The sequence below is a fragment of the Chenopodium album genome, chromosome 7, assembly GCF_948465745.1.
Source record: "Chenopodium album chromosome 7, dcCheAlbu1.1, whole genome shotgun sequence".
NCBI lineage: Eukaryota > Viridiplantae > Streptophyta > Magnoliopsida > Caryophyllales > Amaranthaceae > Chenopodium > Chenopodium album.
The window spans coordinates 70,966,397-70,982,085 of NC_137840.1; the positions used below are offsets into that span (position 1 = coordinate 70,966,397).

At 32.4% G+C, this 15,689-nt stretch overlaps 2 protein-coding genes across 6 annotated transcripts; both read left to right on the forward strand.

The window, feature by feature from the left end:
• The first annotated feature begins 4,423 nt into the window (after positions 1-4,423).
• On the forward strand, positions 4,424-10,018 carry LOC145639389 (BEL1-like homeodomain protein 7). Of its 4 annotated transcripts, none has more exons than XM_081690622.1 (5): positions 4,424-4,993; positions 5,797-6,898; positions 7,998-8,362; positions 8,448-8,508; positions 9,112-10,018. In XM_081690622.1, exons 2-5 carry the CDS (start codon positions 5,924-5,926, stop codon positions 9,679-9,681), a joined length of 1,971 nt encoding a protein of 656 aa, XP_081546748.1. In that variant the 5' UTR covers positions 4,424-4,993; positions 5,797-5,923; the 3' UTR covers positions 9,682-10,018. The 4 variants fall into 4 exon arrangements, with proteins under 4 accessions (XP_081546748.1, XP_081546747.1, XP_081546746.1 ...); XM_081690621.1 differs by having other exon boundaries at positions 4,424-4,920; XM_081690620.1 differs by having other exon boundaries at positions 4,424-4,834.
• A 1,536-nt stretch (positions 10,019-11,554) lies between these two features.
• LOC145639390 (BEL1-like homeodomain protein 11) lies at positions 11,555-14,693 on the forward strand. 2 transcript variants are annotated; one of them, XM_081690624.1, is made up of 5 exons: positions 11,555-11,960; positions 12,345-13,578; positions 13,710-14,098; positions 14,225-14,285; positions 14,378-14,693. In XM_081690624.1, the coding sequence occupies exons 2-5, from the start codon at positions 12,811-12,813 to the stop codon at positions 14,510-14,512; spliced, it is 1,353 nt and encodes a 450-aa protein (XP_081546750.1). In that variant the 5' UTR covers positions 11,555-11,960; positions 12,345-12,810; the 3' UTR covers positions 14,513-14,693. The 2 variants fall into 2 exon arrangements, with proteins under 2 accessions (XP_081546750.1, XP_081546751.1); XM_081690625.1 differs by having other exon boundaries at positions 11,594-11,960; positions 13,125-13,578.
• Positions 14,694-15,689: the final 996 nt, after the last annotated feature.

Sequence of the window (15,689 nt, forward strand, 5' to 3'; positions counted from 1 at the left end):
AGAAACATTATTGTTGTTTGTATATATAATGTGCATACAATGCTGTTTTAAACTACTATAATCGTCACATTATGCCATACTAATTTATTTTTTATTCTAAGTGTAAGAAGAAACCTAAAGATCCACATTTTTTAATACAAGATTAAAGACTCTCCTAGCATGGATGTTACAATGAAATGATGCCTTAAGAATTTTGATACGTCAATATGAAAAGAGTAGCCTAGAATATAATTCTAGATATAACCATCTTGAGGTGACATGCTTTGTTGCTAAGTGTAAGCATGTCGGGATGGTTATATTACATTATGTTAAGAGTGACTTATTTTATCGAGAAATTACTTATTATACACTCCGTAGTCAAGATTGTGAATAATATTTATAGATAATTTATTACGCGTCTCATCATCAAGATCAGTCGCACTCGATCAATACCTACAAGAAGGGGAGCAATCATAGAGCGATGCATGCTAACATGCCAAGATGGAACTATCAAGGCATGATGCATGAACACAAGTGTACAACATCCCTTTTGCTTTACTAAAGGAGAAACAAACAGTTTCATATTACAGTTATTACGGAGTTTAATAATAAAGTTTGTTTAGTAACTAGTTAATTAATTCCATAACATTAAAATAAACCACCATCATTTATGACATTCTGAACATTCTGCCAGAAATTTAGCACAAATGTACATAAAAAGTTATATTTATATTTGGTTTTATGACCAAATTTTAGTATAAAACTTATGACAATTTTGTCAGTCATCTATCCTTGTTACAAATTCTCCAAGGTATATACTACAAAAACAACAAACAATGCAAAAAATAATACTATTAACATGTGGAAATATCCCATTTGAAAGCGAAACATCATATAGCAACTAAACATGCAAATTATGAGCATGAAAGCAACTTTACCTTAGATTATGTTATATCTAATTATTATTATCCTATGTTGTGGACTTTTAGTAACACTATTAGAATTGGTAATTTTTCATTATAATATATATAGTGTTGCTTTGTACTTTAGGAATAATAGGATTTAGGTGTTTGTCTTAGTCATTTAAACTCTTTTGTAAAAGGTAAGCAATTTTGTAGTATTTAAAAATAAATTAAATTAAATTAAAAGATAAATTTATATGTGTATTTTATTTGCATCTAATTCAAAATCATTGTCCTTTGTATGAGTGTACGATTATTATTACATTAAATTTGCAATCTATGGAATTTATATATGTCGGCTAATGATAGGGTACATAGTATCATCACTAAGATTTACTTGTAGCTAAGAAAAAATGATTGTGCAAATTTATTTGTTGTCTTTCTTGGTTTAGCCACCTAGAGTCATTTAATTTTGGGATTAATTAAGGAGTATAATTGATGAGACTTTGATAGTTATTATTACTTTTTGATTGGGAATCATATCTCTTCTTTTATTTCTATTTCAAACAAGTAGATTGTTGATGTATTACAGATAATTGTGTTGGCTCTTATATACTACGTTTTACGGAGTATACCGGTGATTTTGTCTCAATAAATTAGCTTTTGCTATTGTCATAATAACTTTTCGTGCTGTATTTTCTATAAGTATGTATTACGGAGTACAAAATGTCAAGATAAGTTACCAAAATAGCTCAATTAAACTTAGAAAAATTGTACAAAGTGTTAAAATTGTGTTAGATGGGTATGTGAAACAATATAATATAAATTTATGGATTAAACAAGGTCGTTATACAAGTGTACTTTTCTTATGACGCTATCTTTTTAATGAATTTCATTTTTAAAAATTAGCCATGCAAGCAACTTCTAATTGACAACAAGATCGTTATAAAGAGTATGCATGCATTACATACATCAAGCCCTTATTTGAACAAAATAGCTCAACTTGTACTTCACTAAATGTTGTTGACCTAATTACATCAAGCAACTCCAGACATTCGATCCACTCACCTCATGTCGGGATTTTTTTTCCTCTTTTCTAGGATTGGTGTAAGGAATTAGTTACTTAAGGAAAGTTTACTTAATAATTAGGTTTACCTCATTTTATCACCTCTTTTCAATGTAATTCTTGACACTTAAATTCTAATCATTAACAATTCTTTTAGTGGATGTCATTTAAGTTTGTTAAAGTTGTAGCAAATCAAAGATTGGGATGATCGTATTCCATCTATATTATTATTAATTTGTGACTTTTTCGTTATATATTTTTATTTTAGGAAAAAAAAAAAAACATTTCTTTCTAATTGCGTTACATTATTGAGAATTCTCTTGTTCATACTATATATATCAAATTTATCAAGTTCTTGGGAATTTTGGAGTTTGCTACTCCGTATATAACTAATGATTTATCATCCAAAAACACTTTATTTATTTATTTATTTATTTATTTTTGAAACAAAAAAAACACTTTATCGATTTATTTATTTATTTATTATCATCTATACATTCATTAACATAAATTAAGACCATTTTTTATTGACAAATTTTCTCTAATATATATTTTTTTTGATGGGACAAATTTTCTCTAATATTAGCTTCCTATATTCATTGACATATGTAAGAGATGCATGCATAGAACTAATTTTCATTTGTGTATCGTGTAAAAAGTGAGATCTTGCTAGATTAACCTCAATGTGTAATATCAAACTATTAACTTTCCATAATAATAGCAATGAAGTAGGAAGTACATCATATCTATACTTAGTATTTAAAAACTATAACCAAGAAACTAAGAAAGACAGATGTCCCCATCCATTCTATTACACTTTTCTAACCATAGTGCCACATGTCATCTTACACTATTAATTTTTTATTATACCAATTTTTTTTAATTCTTTCATTAAACTTATACTTCATCTTTCATACGTACTTCATCTCTCCCCTTTAATTCAACCTTTTCCTACTCTCTCTTTAATTTTAGCCCTTCCACCTTCTATTTAAGCCTTTTTTTCGATTAAAGTTCAAAAATTTTAATTTCTTTAATCATGTTTCCGATTACATATTATACCTTATAATGACTTACTGATATTTCCTCACTTATCTCTCAATACAATTTTATATGAGTAACCCGTGCATTGTACGGGCCAGAAGGCTAGTTTAATTAAATTCTACATATGTGGCTTAAATAAGAATGAAGTTAGCATACATATTCAATTGAATACTTGTATACCAACAAAACACCTAATTATACATGAGAAACACAACTTACAAAGTTTAGTAATTAGGAGGTTAAACAATTGAATTACAATCTAAGTTAACACCTCTTGGTCATGAACCAATGAGTACTATAATTGGTCAACTGCAACAGATGATTTCTCAAGTACAACCGACTATCTTCACAAATGATGGAAAGCACAACTTTAACAATCCAAATTCATGCACAAGCATTAACCAACCCTTTTTTCTTACTTTTTTAAATTTTATTTTATTTCCTATTTATTATTTATTTATTTTTAATGGAACCAACCTTTTTGTTGTAAACTATTTTTGGAATTCCACCAACTTTTATCTAACCCATTCCTTTTTTTTTTACCCCCACCTAGCTAGGCCCATTAAAAGTATACCTTGATTATCTTCTTTTTCTCTAGAATTCACTCATTATTTGAAAAAACTTTTCTTTCTCTTTTCATCTCACTTTGGAGTTTCATTATTGGTTTTATTTGCCAATCAACATGCCTTTTCTTATTCACACTATCATGCATAATATATAACGGATATGATTTATTTTACGCGCTACTCAAATACTACTAAATTTTTTATAAAAAATAATTAAGTATTGAACTCGTATTAATTTTTTTAAAAAGCATTTATTTCTCTTTTATGGCTTCCTATACACCAAAATGCATACGCAATTTTTAATATAATTTTAATACTCGTACTATTATATTATTACTTAGCTACTACTCCAATCCAAAAATTGTTCAAAAACCCAAAAATATAAAACATCTTCTGTCAGCATTTATTTGGTTCAACAAGGCAATTGAATTCAATAATTGAGGGGGGCGAATAATTTTTGTGGATACCAAATTACCAACCAAGCCGGAAATATGAATTGAATAATGAATACACCCAACAAACAAGCAAAATAAATTCCTCATAATATTAAAAATTGAAATTTTATACTTGTATTTATTTAATAAAATATGTATTCATATTTTATAAAATTAATTTTTGGAGGCGTATATACTTAGGAATCGCTTTGTATACGTTAAAACGTGTGATGTTGTCACTGTCACCTACTCCTACGATTAGTATGCAGCTATCTCTAAAGCTAACCCTTCCAATTATTTTATTCCCCCTTATCACAATTGTCCATTTGTATTTATTTATTTTTTTTAAAATAAAATCTAGAAAATAATTTCTGGGTTTTTTTTTTAATTTCTTTTAATTATTTTTATATTTTATGAAATTGGTTATTTGTATTTTTGTTTTTTTTGAAATGGGTTATTTTTATTTTCTAAAAAAGATTAAAACTTTATTGATTTTTTTTCAAGGGACAAAAATGACCATGACCACAGAAAACAGAGCTTCTTCTTCAATTTAATCCTCAAAAAAAAAAAAAAAATCCTCTGCAACTAGAGAGAGAAAGTATAGAGAGAGAAAGTGGGTATGCTTTTGAATGAGGTTTAAGACAGTGTTTAGGTCTACCAACTGGTAGTTAGCTCTTCCTTAAACCCCAAATATTGTAGATTTTTAGAGAGAGAAAGTAGAGAGAGAAAAAAAACAGAGGAGGTTACCAACAACTATTAGCAACAACAGCAACAACAACAACTCTCAATCCCTTCAAAGTTTACATCTTTTTGGTGCTAAATTTCTTACTCTCACACGTGCCAATGGTGAGAATAGGATTGATTGTGAGAGATTATTAATTAAAGATTAAATTTTTACCAATTCATTTTGTTTATTATTCAAGAAATAGAAGGTTGTACTTAACTCCCTTCTCTCTCTACTTTCTTTTTTCTCTCTCTATCTTAGCCACTCATTATTTTATTTGGGTAGGAAAAATTCAATCTTTTTTTTTATTTAATTATTATTTGTATTAAATATTTTTATTAATTTTATAATATATAGTTTGTTGGTTGTAGTAAGTATATTATTCTAATTGGGTGTGTCATTGTTTTTTTGATTGAAAAGGGTTTCAAGGGTGGGTTGGTTTATTGTTTGCAAAATCTCTTGGGATCAGTTTGTCTTTAGTGTATAAGGTTTTTATGCTTTTTTGCAATTTTAAGCTTCTTTGTTCCCTTATTAAGGCACAAACTCTTTGGGGTTCTTTAAGGTATACCTCAATTATAATTTCCTAGCTTTTGAGTGTAATTATAAATTTTTTTCACTTATAAATTTAATGCTTTTTTTTATTTTATTTAACCATGGTTTTGATGATGCACTTTGATTGATAATAGTTCATGTTGCTGAATTTCTATTCTGGGTTTGACTAGTTTTAGCTTAGTGATGAAGAACTATCAAGAACACTAATTTCAGCTAATTGTAATTTAGAGTGTTATATTTCAGTTATTAGTCTATTTTTACATTTTCAGAATAGGGTTTCTGTAAATTTTTATTAATTTCTGTTTAAGTTTAAATTTTGATTCTTTATGTGATATAATTCCTTGAAATTATTATTGTAATTATGTTGATCATATCTTAGATGATTCTAGAATATGTATGATATTATTCCTTTTTGCTGATTAATAATTATTGGGTTACAAAGATTTTGATGATGATGATGAGTAAAAACATAAAAGGTGAATTGCTTTGTCAGATTGGACTTATTTATTTAGTGATTTTGATCTTATCATAGGTGGTTGTTACTGGTCCATGAAATTTGATCATATGACATATGAGAATTTCTGCTGATGTTCTACTGTTGGAATTGTGCTTGTGTATTGCAACTTTTTGAGTAAAAGTGATAGGAATCCTACCCAAAAATGGCCACTTATTACCCCAGTTCTAGTGCTCAGCTTGATGTCTTGTCAGCGCCGTATGTCCGGGACCAAAAGTTTGCATCATACTCTGAGTCACCTCTTCTCCATGGGAACATGATGATGTATCTTACATCTTCTTCACCCGGTTCGTTCTCTGAGATTTCGCCTGGTTCTTCAATGAATCCACAAAATGGTGTTGAGATGCCTGCCATGAATGGGAGAAATGAGATGATGTTTATCCCACCTACCGGGGATTCGATGTGTATGCAGCCCATGAGCGGGACACTTAACTCAGGAGGAGGTGAAAACGTCGGTAATTCTATGCCAGGGGAACTTCAATTGACATCTAGGAGTCAGATAAATATGGTGGATGGTGAGCAGAATTTGCAAGGACTATCGCTTAGCCTTAGCACACAGATGTCAACCGCGGTTTCAACATCTCAGTTTCAGCAGTATCAGTATTCCAATCCAGGACTCTCGTCTGTCCTAAGCCCTCACCTTCCCTTTTCGGCTGAGAATAATGTTAGGCCAATGGCCTGTAAGGTTGATGAGGCTTCCCCAAACAAGGATATGAGAAATTCTGACTTTTTTCCTTATGAATTGCAAGGAGATGGACATAATAATATTAGGTTTGGGGCTCTGAACAATCCTCAATATTCTATGAACGCGAAAGCAATGAATTGTAATCAATATCAGTATGAGCAGGCTGGAATGGCTAACACACTTGTGAAGTCTAAGTACCTTAAGGCTGCACAACAGTTGCTGGATGAAGTAGTTAATGTCCGGGAAGCTCTTAAGCGATCTGATTCTGGGAAAGAACAAAACACAAGCAAGGTAGATGAAAGTTCCAAGGAGTCTAAAGGCGGATCACAAGCCGCCTCAGAAGCTAATGAGTCTGGATCCACGGTGGAGCTATCTCCTGCTGAGAGACAAGAATTGCAGAACAAGTTGGATAAGCTTCATTCCATGTTGGATGAGGTATGATATCATTGCATTGTTTAATTTTACTGTCAATAGATTCTGAATTGTCTATTCCTGTGTGTTCTTGGTTGGTAATATGTCAATGCATTGTCCTGATTTCTTAATTGCATGTTATGGACTACCACATCTTGTTCCTGATCATAATTGGTATATCTTGAACAATCTTTGAGAAAATTATGATGTTTTGGAGACATTGACAGAACTGTAGACGAAAGTGTTTGTGATCAGGTGAGGAGGAGGTATCGAATTTGTTGGGGATTCTAGCTGATTGAAAGATTAGAGGCTGTCTTAAATTATAATCTGTTGCTTGAGGTTCTTCCATATAGCTGATGCTGATTGATGTGTTGTTTGGTTGTTGAAACTTGAAAGTAATCATGAGGATAAATTTCGATTCTCTTAGCTCTGCTGTAGCAAAGCTATTAGGTAGAACCATGGAAACAGCTGTTTGGAAGTGTCGGTATCGAGATGAAAGCCATTTTGGGAAATGAGATATATGTGGCTTACGGCTGGATAGGGAATGAAACAGAGGAGTTGATAAGCTCTTACACAAGTATAGTCTTTTTTTTATAGATGTAGTGTGTATGCACTGTGGTGGGCGATCTACTTTGTGGTGTGCTTTGCTTGGAGTTTGATAGCGGGCAAGAAGTAGCCAAAATCTTGTATTTTGAGGAAATAGTTGGTTTTCATTTGATCAATGGTTATGTGGTATGAGATGATAATGAAGTTAAATAGATTGTCACATGCTTTGAAAGCACTGTGAATAAATTTCCAACTTCTGAATGTCATTCTTAGTGAAAGTGTCCCTTTGATGGATGTCAATAAAGCTCAGCTTTGCGTTTAGAACTGTTGGGTATCCGGGTTGGGAATTCAGATTGGTTTGCTTGCATTTACATTTGCATTACTTTTGAAGCTGACATGGTGTAGTAAGCTGTTCGCGATTGTTCTGCTTGTCAATGACTGATAGGAGCACTTGGAAGGATGGTGCAATGTTATGTAATCCACTTTGAAAATCTTTTTTATGTATCTTTACAGGTAATTGAATGGTGAATGAGCTGAATCGAGTTATAATATGTATCATTTGTGCCTCTGATTGCAGGTAGACAGAAGATACAAACAATATTGTCAACAGATGCAACTCCTGGTGTCATCTTTTGATGTGGTAGCCGGGGTTGGGGCAGCCAAGCCTTACACAGCACTGGCCCTTAAAACAATTTCTCGCCATTTCCGATGCCTGCGTGATGCCATAACTAACCAAATTCAAGCAACCCGAAAAAGCCTTGGAGAGCAAGACAATGGTCTTGGAGTAATTCCTCGTCTTCGCTATGTGGATCAACAACTCAGGCAACAGAGAGCCCTTCAGCAATTTGGTATGATGCGCCATGCATGGAGGCCTCAGAGGGGACTTCCTGAAAGTGCTGTGACAATTCTTCGTGCTTGGCTTTTTGAGCACTTCCTCCATCCGTATGTTCACTGCCTCTTTACACTTTTACGAGTTCTGTTAATGAAAGGTGAATTCAAGCTCATGTTTTAAATCTATGTTTAACAGATATCCAAAGGATTCGGAGAAGATTATGCTGGCTAGACAGACAGGATTGACTAGAAGTCAGGTAATTCCAATGAAAGCTAATAGAGTTATTGTTTTTATTGTTTTGAAAATCTCTCTTTAGAAGGTTGTACTGCAGAGAAATTGGATTCGAAGATCCATTCCCGCCTCTTTCTCTTCCCCATCCCATCACCCCCTCCCCCATCCCCATCCCCAAACTACCTAAAGATGCCTATTCACTCTCAGATGTATCTTTAGTCTGAAGTATGTACGAAGTATATTTTTGGCGAAAATTGAAATCTTCGCCTATTCATACCCATGGTGGAGGCTTGGAGCGTCAAGTATCCACATGGGTACTTAAGGTGATATGAAGAGTCCATATAAAATACTTTATAGTTGTCTTATACCCGCTGAAAGCTGAAAGTTGGTTAACTGGTTTTTTATTTTTGAAAAGCTCCTTGATTCGAATGTGATAAACTTGAATTGGAATGGAGAAAAAAAAATACTTGTTGCGTTTCTATCTTTACCTTTTTTAACAGGGCTTATTAGTTGTTTTTTCTAAGTAAAGTAGGTTTCATAATAATGTAGGAGTCTAAATGCAAACTGTGATGAAAAATCTTATTACTGCACAACTTAAACTGACATTTTGTTGCTGTTGATCTTGTAGGTTGCAAATTGGTTTATCAATGCACGTGTACGTCTTTGGAAGCCAATGGTTGAGGAAATGTACAAAGAAGAATTCGGAGAAGCAGAATTATTGAATTCAAGATCTTCACCAGAAAACACGCCGAAATTAGCAAGGGAGAAGTCTTGGGGATCTGAAGATAGAAGAGAGGAAATGCAAGAAAGCTCAACATCAATAGTCCACGATGCTCATGATTCGAAGATCAATGTCAACCAAGGTATTGGTGCTAATAATGACAATCACGGGTTTTACAGTAATAATGGGACTCTTTCCTCTCCGGACCCTAATGGTGGAGGGCATGGGCATCCACATCTCATGGCCAATCCTGCTGCTTACCAAATGTCCGAGTTAGGCAGCTTTAGTGTAGACAACCAAGTATCCCTAGCCTTAGGCTTGCGACATCGTGAAGGCGATGTCACATTCCGGGGTAACACAAATACAGATGCTACTATGGGAGTCTCCACCTCGGACTATAATCCATACCTTGAGCAAGTAAACCAGCAACACAGGTTTGGTAACCCATCACACATCCTAAATGATTTTGTAGCCTAAATAAAGAAAAAAAAAAGTCCAAAAAAAAAAAAACCTTTCTATGCATACTTCTCTACAATCTCTATATGAATAAACTGGGGTTAGACCATATACTAAACCTTAGCAATAGCAATACTGCATTTTATTCTTCCTCTCCTGCTGTTCTTACAATGCCGACTGCGCAATTGTGAAATTCAAGCAGGCCTGCAGAGTGGGGAAAACAGCAAGGAGTTGTGTAAATTTCATTTGAATATATTGTTGTAGATTTCCCAGATGTAATATGTAATATAGATACTGGGTTGGAGAAAATAGCATATATTTGTACAAGATAGGGATTATTCATGTAATTTTTGTGTGACATTTTGGTCCAAACAAACAGAACATTAAAAGTATAAAAAAAAAAATATAAAAAAAATTAGAGTATATAAATATAGTTACTCTGAATTTTTTTATTCTTGTATAATTAATTGATTAAATACATTGATTAAGAAAATAAATTTTAAAATTTTTAGATACTGCAGTATCTGTAACATAAATTATAGCAGTAATGCAGTTAAAGCAGTATCTGCTTAGGGATTCAGTTGCACCAGAATTTTACAGCAGCAGCCCAAATTTTCAGAAAGTTTCATAGGGGTAAAAAATCTGTCAAACAAACATATTTTTTTAACCCAGATTTTACTTTTACCAATACAATGCAAAATTATCATCAGATTTGAGTAAGAATGTTTTTGATTCAGAAATTCAGATATGTAAGAATAAATAAATTTTGGATTTTTTTTTATGATGAAACATTGTTTAAAATTTTATGCAGCAAGAAAGAAGCTACACTTCTTTAATCAGGGAATTGTGGGACCCTTTATTTCATGAAAACCAAAAAAAAAATAAAAAAGAATTTGTGTGTATTAAGAGAGTGACAACTGGATTAGAGGAATATGAACAAAAATGGTAATGATTACAAAAACAAGTTCCTAGCAGAGTACCAGACTCCCCTACCATCTTACCTAGAAACAAATCTAGAATCTATGCCATCTTCCCTATTGTAACCAACCAATCTCTCTCTTTCTTCACCTTAAGATTCTTACTCTATTATTATTGTGTTTTTATGATTTGTTTTTTTTTTTTTTTTTTTTTTTTTCTGGTATGATTAGCAAAATAATAATTGTTCTTTTGGGGTGTTTATCTTTGGATTTCAAGAGCCTACTGTACTTTAGTATGTTTTGTAATTGCATATAATTAGTATGAATTAAAGACTCTTGCAATGCCGAAAGGCGAAGAAAAAAAAAGATGTTGCTATTTATAGTCGTTTGGATTATGTAAGCACATATAAAGTTGAGACATTAAACTTTATAGCATAACACTTAATGATGGGTAGAGTTTTTTTTTTTCTTTTTTTGGTAAAGGTTACGTAGTATTTCATCACTATGTTACATGAAAATAATGATCAAGATTTTATGTATACTTTAAATGTATTTTTATTTCACACTCGTAATTCAGTGAAGTTATTTACCGAAGTATACAATCTTTAATGACACAATATACTTTTTACAAAATACACATAATTACCAAAACTCTGATTTATTACCATCTTCATGAATGCATCAATTGCATGTGTTATCCAAGCTAAACCAAAAATTAAAGTAGGATATTCTAAGAGGAGGGTACAGACTCACATAAGCAGACAATCTAAAAGGCTATTAATTTTGAGTGTGTTAAAAGATAGCCTACTTTTTTTCTCTCTTTCCCTGTTTCATAGTTTAAAGATGGTACTACTACTAAAATTCAATGTAATTGAAATGAAAAACTCCAAAAAACTGAAGAAAAAAAAAAACAATCTTTTTCATGCACTATTAATTTGGGCTAGAGAGAGAAACACAGAAAAAAAAATAGAGAGAGAAAACAGAGTTTTTGCTTTTGAGTCTCCCAAAGAAATGAAATTGCAGGGGCTGTGAATATACAGCAGCAGAAGCAGGATCCCTTGTTTTTTTGTAGTCAGTAAAAAAAAAAAAAAGATTAATTATATTAAAATTAAAATTAGGGACTTTTCTTTTATATGTCATTGTCAATTTTCTTTATTTTTCCACTTGGTCTAGTTTTTTTAGCTTTGCTTTTTTAGAGAACTTGTACAGGTCTATTTTCTTAGCTTTTTTTTTTAATAATTTTTTAAAAAACTTTTTATTATATATAAAAATTAAAAATTTAATCCCTTGTATAAAAAGCTTCTTTCTTTGTTATGGTTTGTAAGAGTGTTTATCCAAGGAGAGAGAAAAAGATTGTGTCTTTTGCTGTTAAGAACCCTAAAGGTATGTTCTTGCATAAAAATCATACTAATACTAATGAAGTTTGATTAAATTCTAGATTTTGTTTTACCATTTTAAAGGTGTTATATAAAAAATTCAGGGTTTTAGTTAAAACTGACAGGAAATTCCTTGTTTTGTGAACAACATTCATTGAAACTTATTAATGCCCTTTGTTTCAGAAATTCATCTGTTTTCTGATAGCTATTGAAGTATTTATTGTAAAAATTGATTAGTTGTTGCACTTTTTATATGAGTATTTATTAATGGGGGTTTAGATTTTTGTACTTGTACTTTTCTTTTTATAATTATTTGTTGCATACTGTATTATTGTTGATGTTTCTTACTTGACTGTTCACTATTCCAACTGTCTGCTGCTTACTATTGCAGGTTTTAGTACAGTTTCTTCTCTGATGATATCTTTAGGGTCTTACCCATTAGATCATCTTTTGTTACAACTTATTATCATTCATCCAACTATTTTCATGTCATTTTCATTCTAGTTTTTAATTTTTTGGATGAAAATCAAAATTAGCTTTTTCTTAAACCCTTATTTATTACAGTTTAATTTATTCCCAAAATTCTCAAAAATCCCAAAAAAAGGAGAATTTTTATTTGAGACCCCACAAAACAAAAGTGGGCAAAGTTAGATTCCCACTTATGATCAGCTTCTCTTCTTCCTTCCAATTTTTGCTCTTCAGATTTGGTTCTTTCCTTGTAGAATCTTTCATGAAGCTGACATTTTGATGTTTTTAGCAATTCTCTTGTATGAAAACTTTATATCACTTTAAAAAAAATTGCTAAAAAAACTCACTTTTTTTTTTTTTTTTTTTTTTTTTTGTGGGGATTTAAAAATATGGTTTCACAAGAAACACAAACAAACCCTACTTCATCAAGTAGTTTACACCACTTTTTACTCTCAAACCCAATTTCTTCTCAACCCCTTTTTGATAAATATGATCAGAACCCACATTTTGATGATGCTTATAATTCTGATATTATAAGGGTCAATTCAAGTAACCCATTTTCAGATCATCAATCTCTTGGTAATACCCATTTTCCAACGATTCAATCTCTCGAAGAAAGAATGTCAAGGTCAATTAACATTGTTCATGATCATTCATCAGTAGTAGTACACCCTGATGATCATTCTGATATGGGTCATACTAGGCATCTCATGGACCTTCTTGGAGCTTCAAATGAGGCCAACCAGGGCCCGAATAGGCTTTCTCTTTCGCTCGGTTCTCAAGTGCTTCATAGTCCTCAATACAGGCAAAGAACCTTTACTTCAGAGCTTATGCAACAGGCTTACAGTAATTTAGTTAGTTCTTCTGGTGATCAAGAAAATTGTAACCCAGGGGACTATTCTTTCATGGGAAATTCCTCTTTTACTGCATATTCTGTCAGTAATTCGATGTATCTGAAGCCTGCACAATCAATGCTCGAAGAGGTAATCGATCTCGGGAGCAAAGACATCGAATTGAATGATGTAAAGAGGTTGTTTATGTGTAGCAGAGGACTCTGTTCTGAATTGAGAGCTGAATTGATGAGTAATGGGTTTTTATCAACTGATAAACATGACCTCCAAATCAATTTTTCCAAGCTTATTACTTTACTAGAACAGGTTGGTAGTTCTGACAGTTTCTGAAGTATAATACAGTATGTTATAATGCTGTATTTTACTGAATTTTGCCAAATATATGTGTTACAGACATTATAATATGCTGAATTATGATTGATTTTGTAATGTTCTAGGTTGAAGGGAGATATGATGAGTATTTTCAAAGGATGGAAGATTTGATTTCATCATTTGAGATGATTGCAGGAGACGGCGCTGCGAAATGTTACACTGCATTAGCCTTTCAGGCAATGTCTAGGCATTTTTGTAGCCTAAGAGATGCCATAGTAACCCAAATTAAGGTTATTAGGAAAAAAATTTCACCTGATTTACCTAAGATTGGAAGTGGGTTGTCTCATTTGAGTTTGTTAGATCGAGATGGTCGAAATAGCAATAGCAGGATGTCTCTCCAACAGATTGGGCTTATACAAGGAACTCATCGACAAGCATGGCGGCCTATTCGAGGTCTCCCTGAGACCTCGGTGGCAATTTTACGTGCTTGGCTGTTTGAGCATTTCCTTCATCCGTAAGTCCATTACAAGACTACTTTGTCTTTCATGTGATATGTAACATGTATTGTTAGATTTCGGGAAAACTCCTCAAATTGAATCATGTATGATGATGTTACTTAGGAAACTGTTTGTTTTTGCAGATACCCAAATGACTCAGAGAAGCTAACATTGGCATCACAAACTGGCCTTACAAAGAATCAAGTAAAAGAAATCGATTTTCGATTTGTCAAATTCAAGTATGTAACTAATACTTTTATGAGTTTATGCTGATGGGTTTATGTTGTGTTATGTAGGTTTCGAATTGGTTTATTAATGCAAGAGTAAGATTGTGGAAGCCAATGATTGAAGAAATGTACAAAGAAGAATTTGGGGATTCTTCAGTAGATTCTTCAGGGGAAGGTCAGACTGATAAAACAGAAGATCAATGAGATGATGATTTGTTATAAATGAACTTGAAATTGGTTAGTTTTATGCCAAGTAAAATCTTCATTTGTAAATGTATGAAGTAGTACATTATTAGATGCATTAGTTTAGCTGAAATTAGAGCATATTGATCTTCTTCATGTGATTCGATCGATTTTTGTACTAATCTTCTAGTTTTGTAGTTAATCTTAAGAGTGAATGAAGCTTGTAGTCCTGAATTCATTTCATGCAAACTTTCTTATGAATTCATCTAAAGCAAAATGCTCTTCTTCGAAATACTATCTAGATATCAACCATGAAGCAGGGGCGGAACTATGTTGAACAGTACTACGGGTTTTAGTGAACCCGACCATAAGACCATTCGATAGTTAGATGGTTTGGATAATAGTTAGCCGTTAATTGCACGCCCAAGTCAAAAGGGTTTGATGATTGATGAACCTTTAAAACAAGGTAGGGTCAGTATGGGTCCTTAAAGTAGGAAGACTATGGGCATGTGAGCTGTGGAAATGGGTCTACATATTGCACTTGACCTACGGCTGCAGGCACCAACAAAATTTGGGGTGATATGGATAGATAATATATGGACATCCTACGAATTGATTCTTCAAATAATTGTGGAAGCTGGTCCTCGTTAATTATTACATCAAAAAGACTCTTCAACGTGTATGATTATTATAGCACCAAAGTTTGCTACTTCTTCCGTCCAATTAAGATCATCTTTTATTTCTTTTTCGGTGTCTTATCGAGTATGTCTCATACCATAAATAGCAAATAACCATCACTTTACTCTCGCGTGCACTCTATCTTAATAACTTCAACCTATCAAAATTTGGGGAATTGAGGATGTTTATTAAGAACTATGCATCTCAAATCCATAGCCTTTTAGGGCCTATTCTCTTCAGCTTAATTTCAGTTTAGCTCTAATTAGTTCAGTTTAGTTCAGTTTCTAATTTTCCTCTCTCATAATATTTAGTTCAATTCAGTTCAGTTTAGCTCCAATCAGTTCAGTTTAGCTCAGCTCAGTTCAGGAAATCAGAAAATGCCTTTAAATCATATTAAGTGTTGGAGACTACAACTTGGGCTCTTTATTAGATTAGAAGATCAATGAGATGATGTTTTGTTTTATTGGGCTTGAAATGGCCATGCATGGTTTTATGCAGAAGCAAAAACTACTAGTGTATT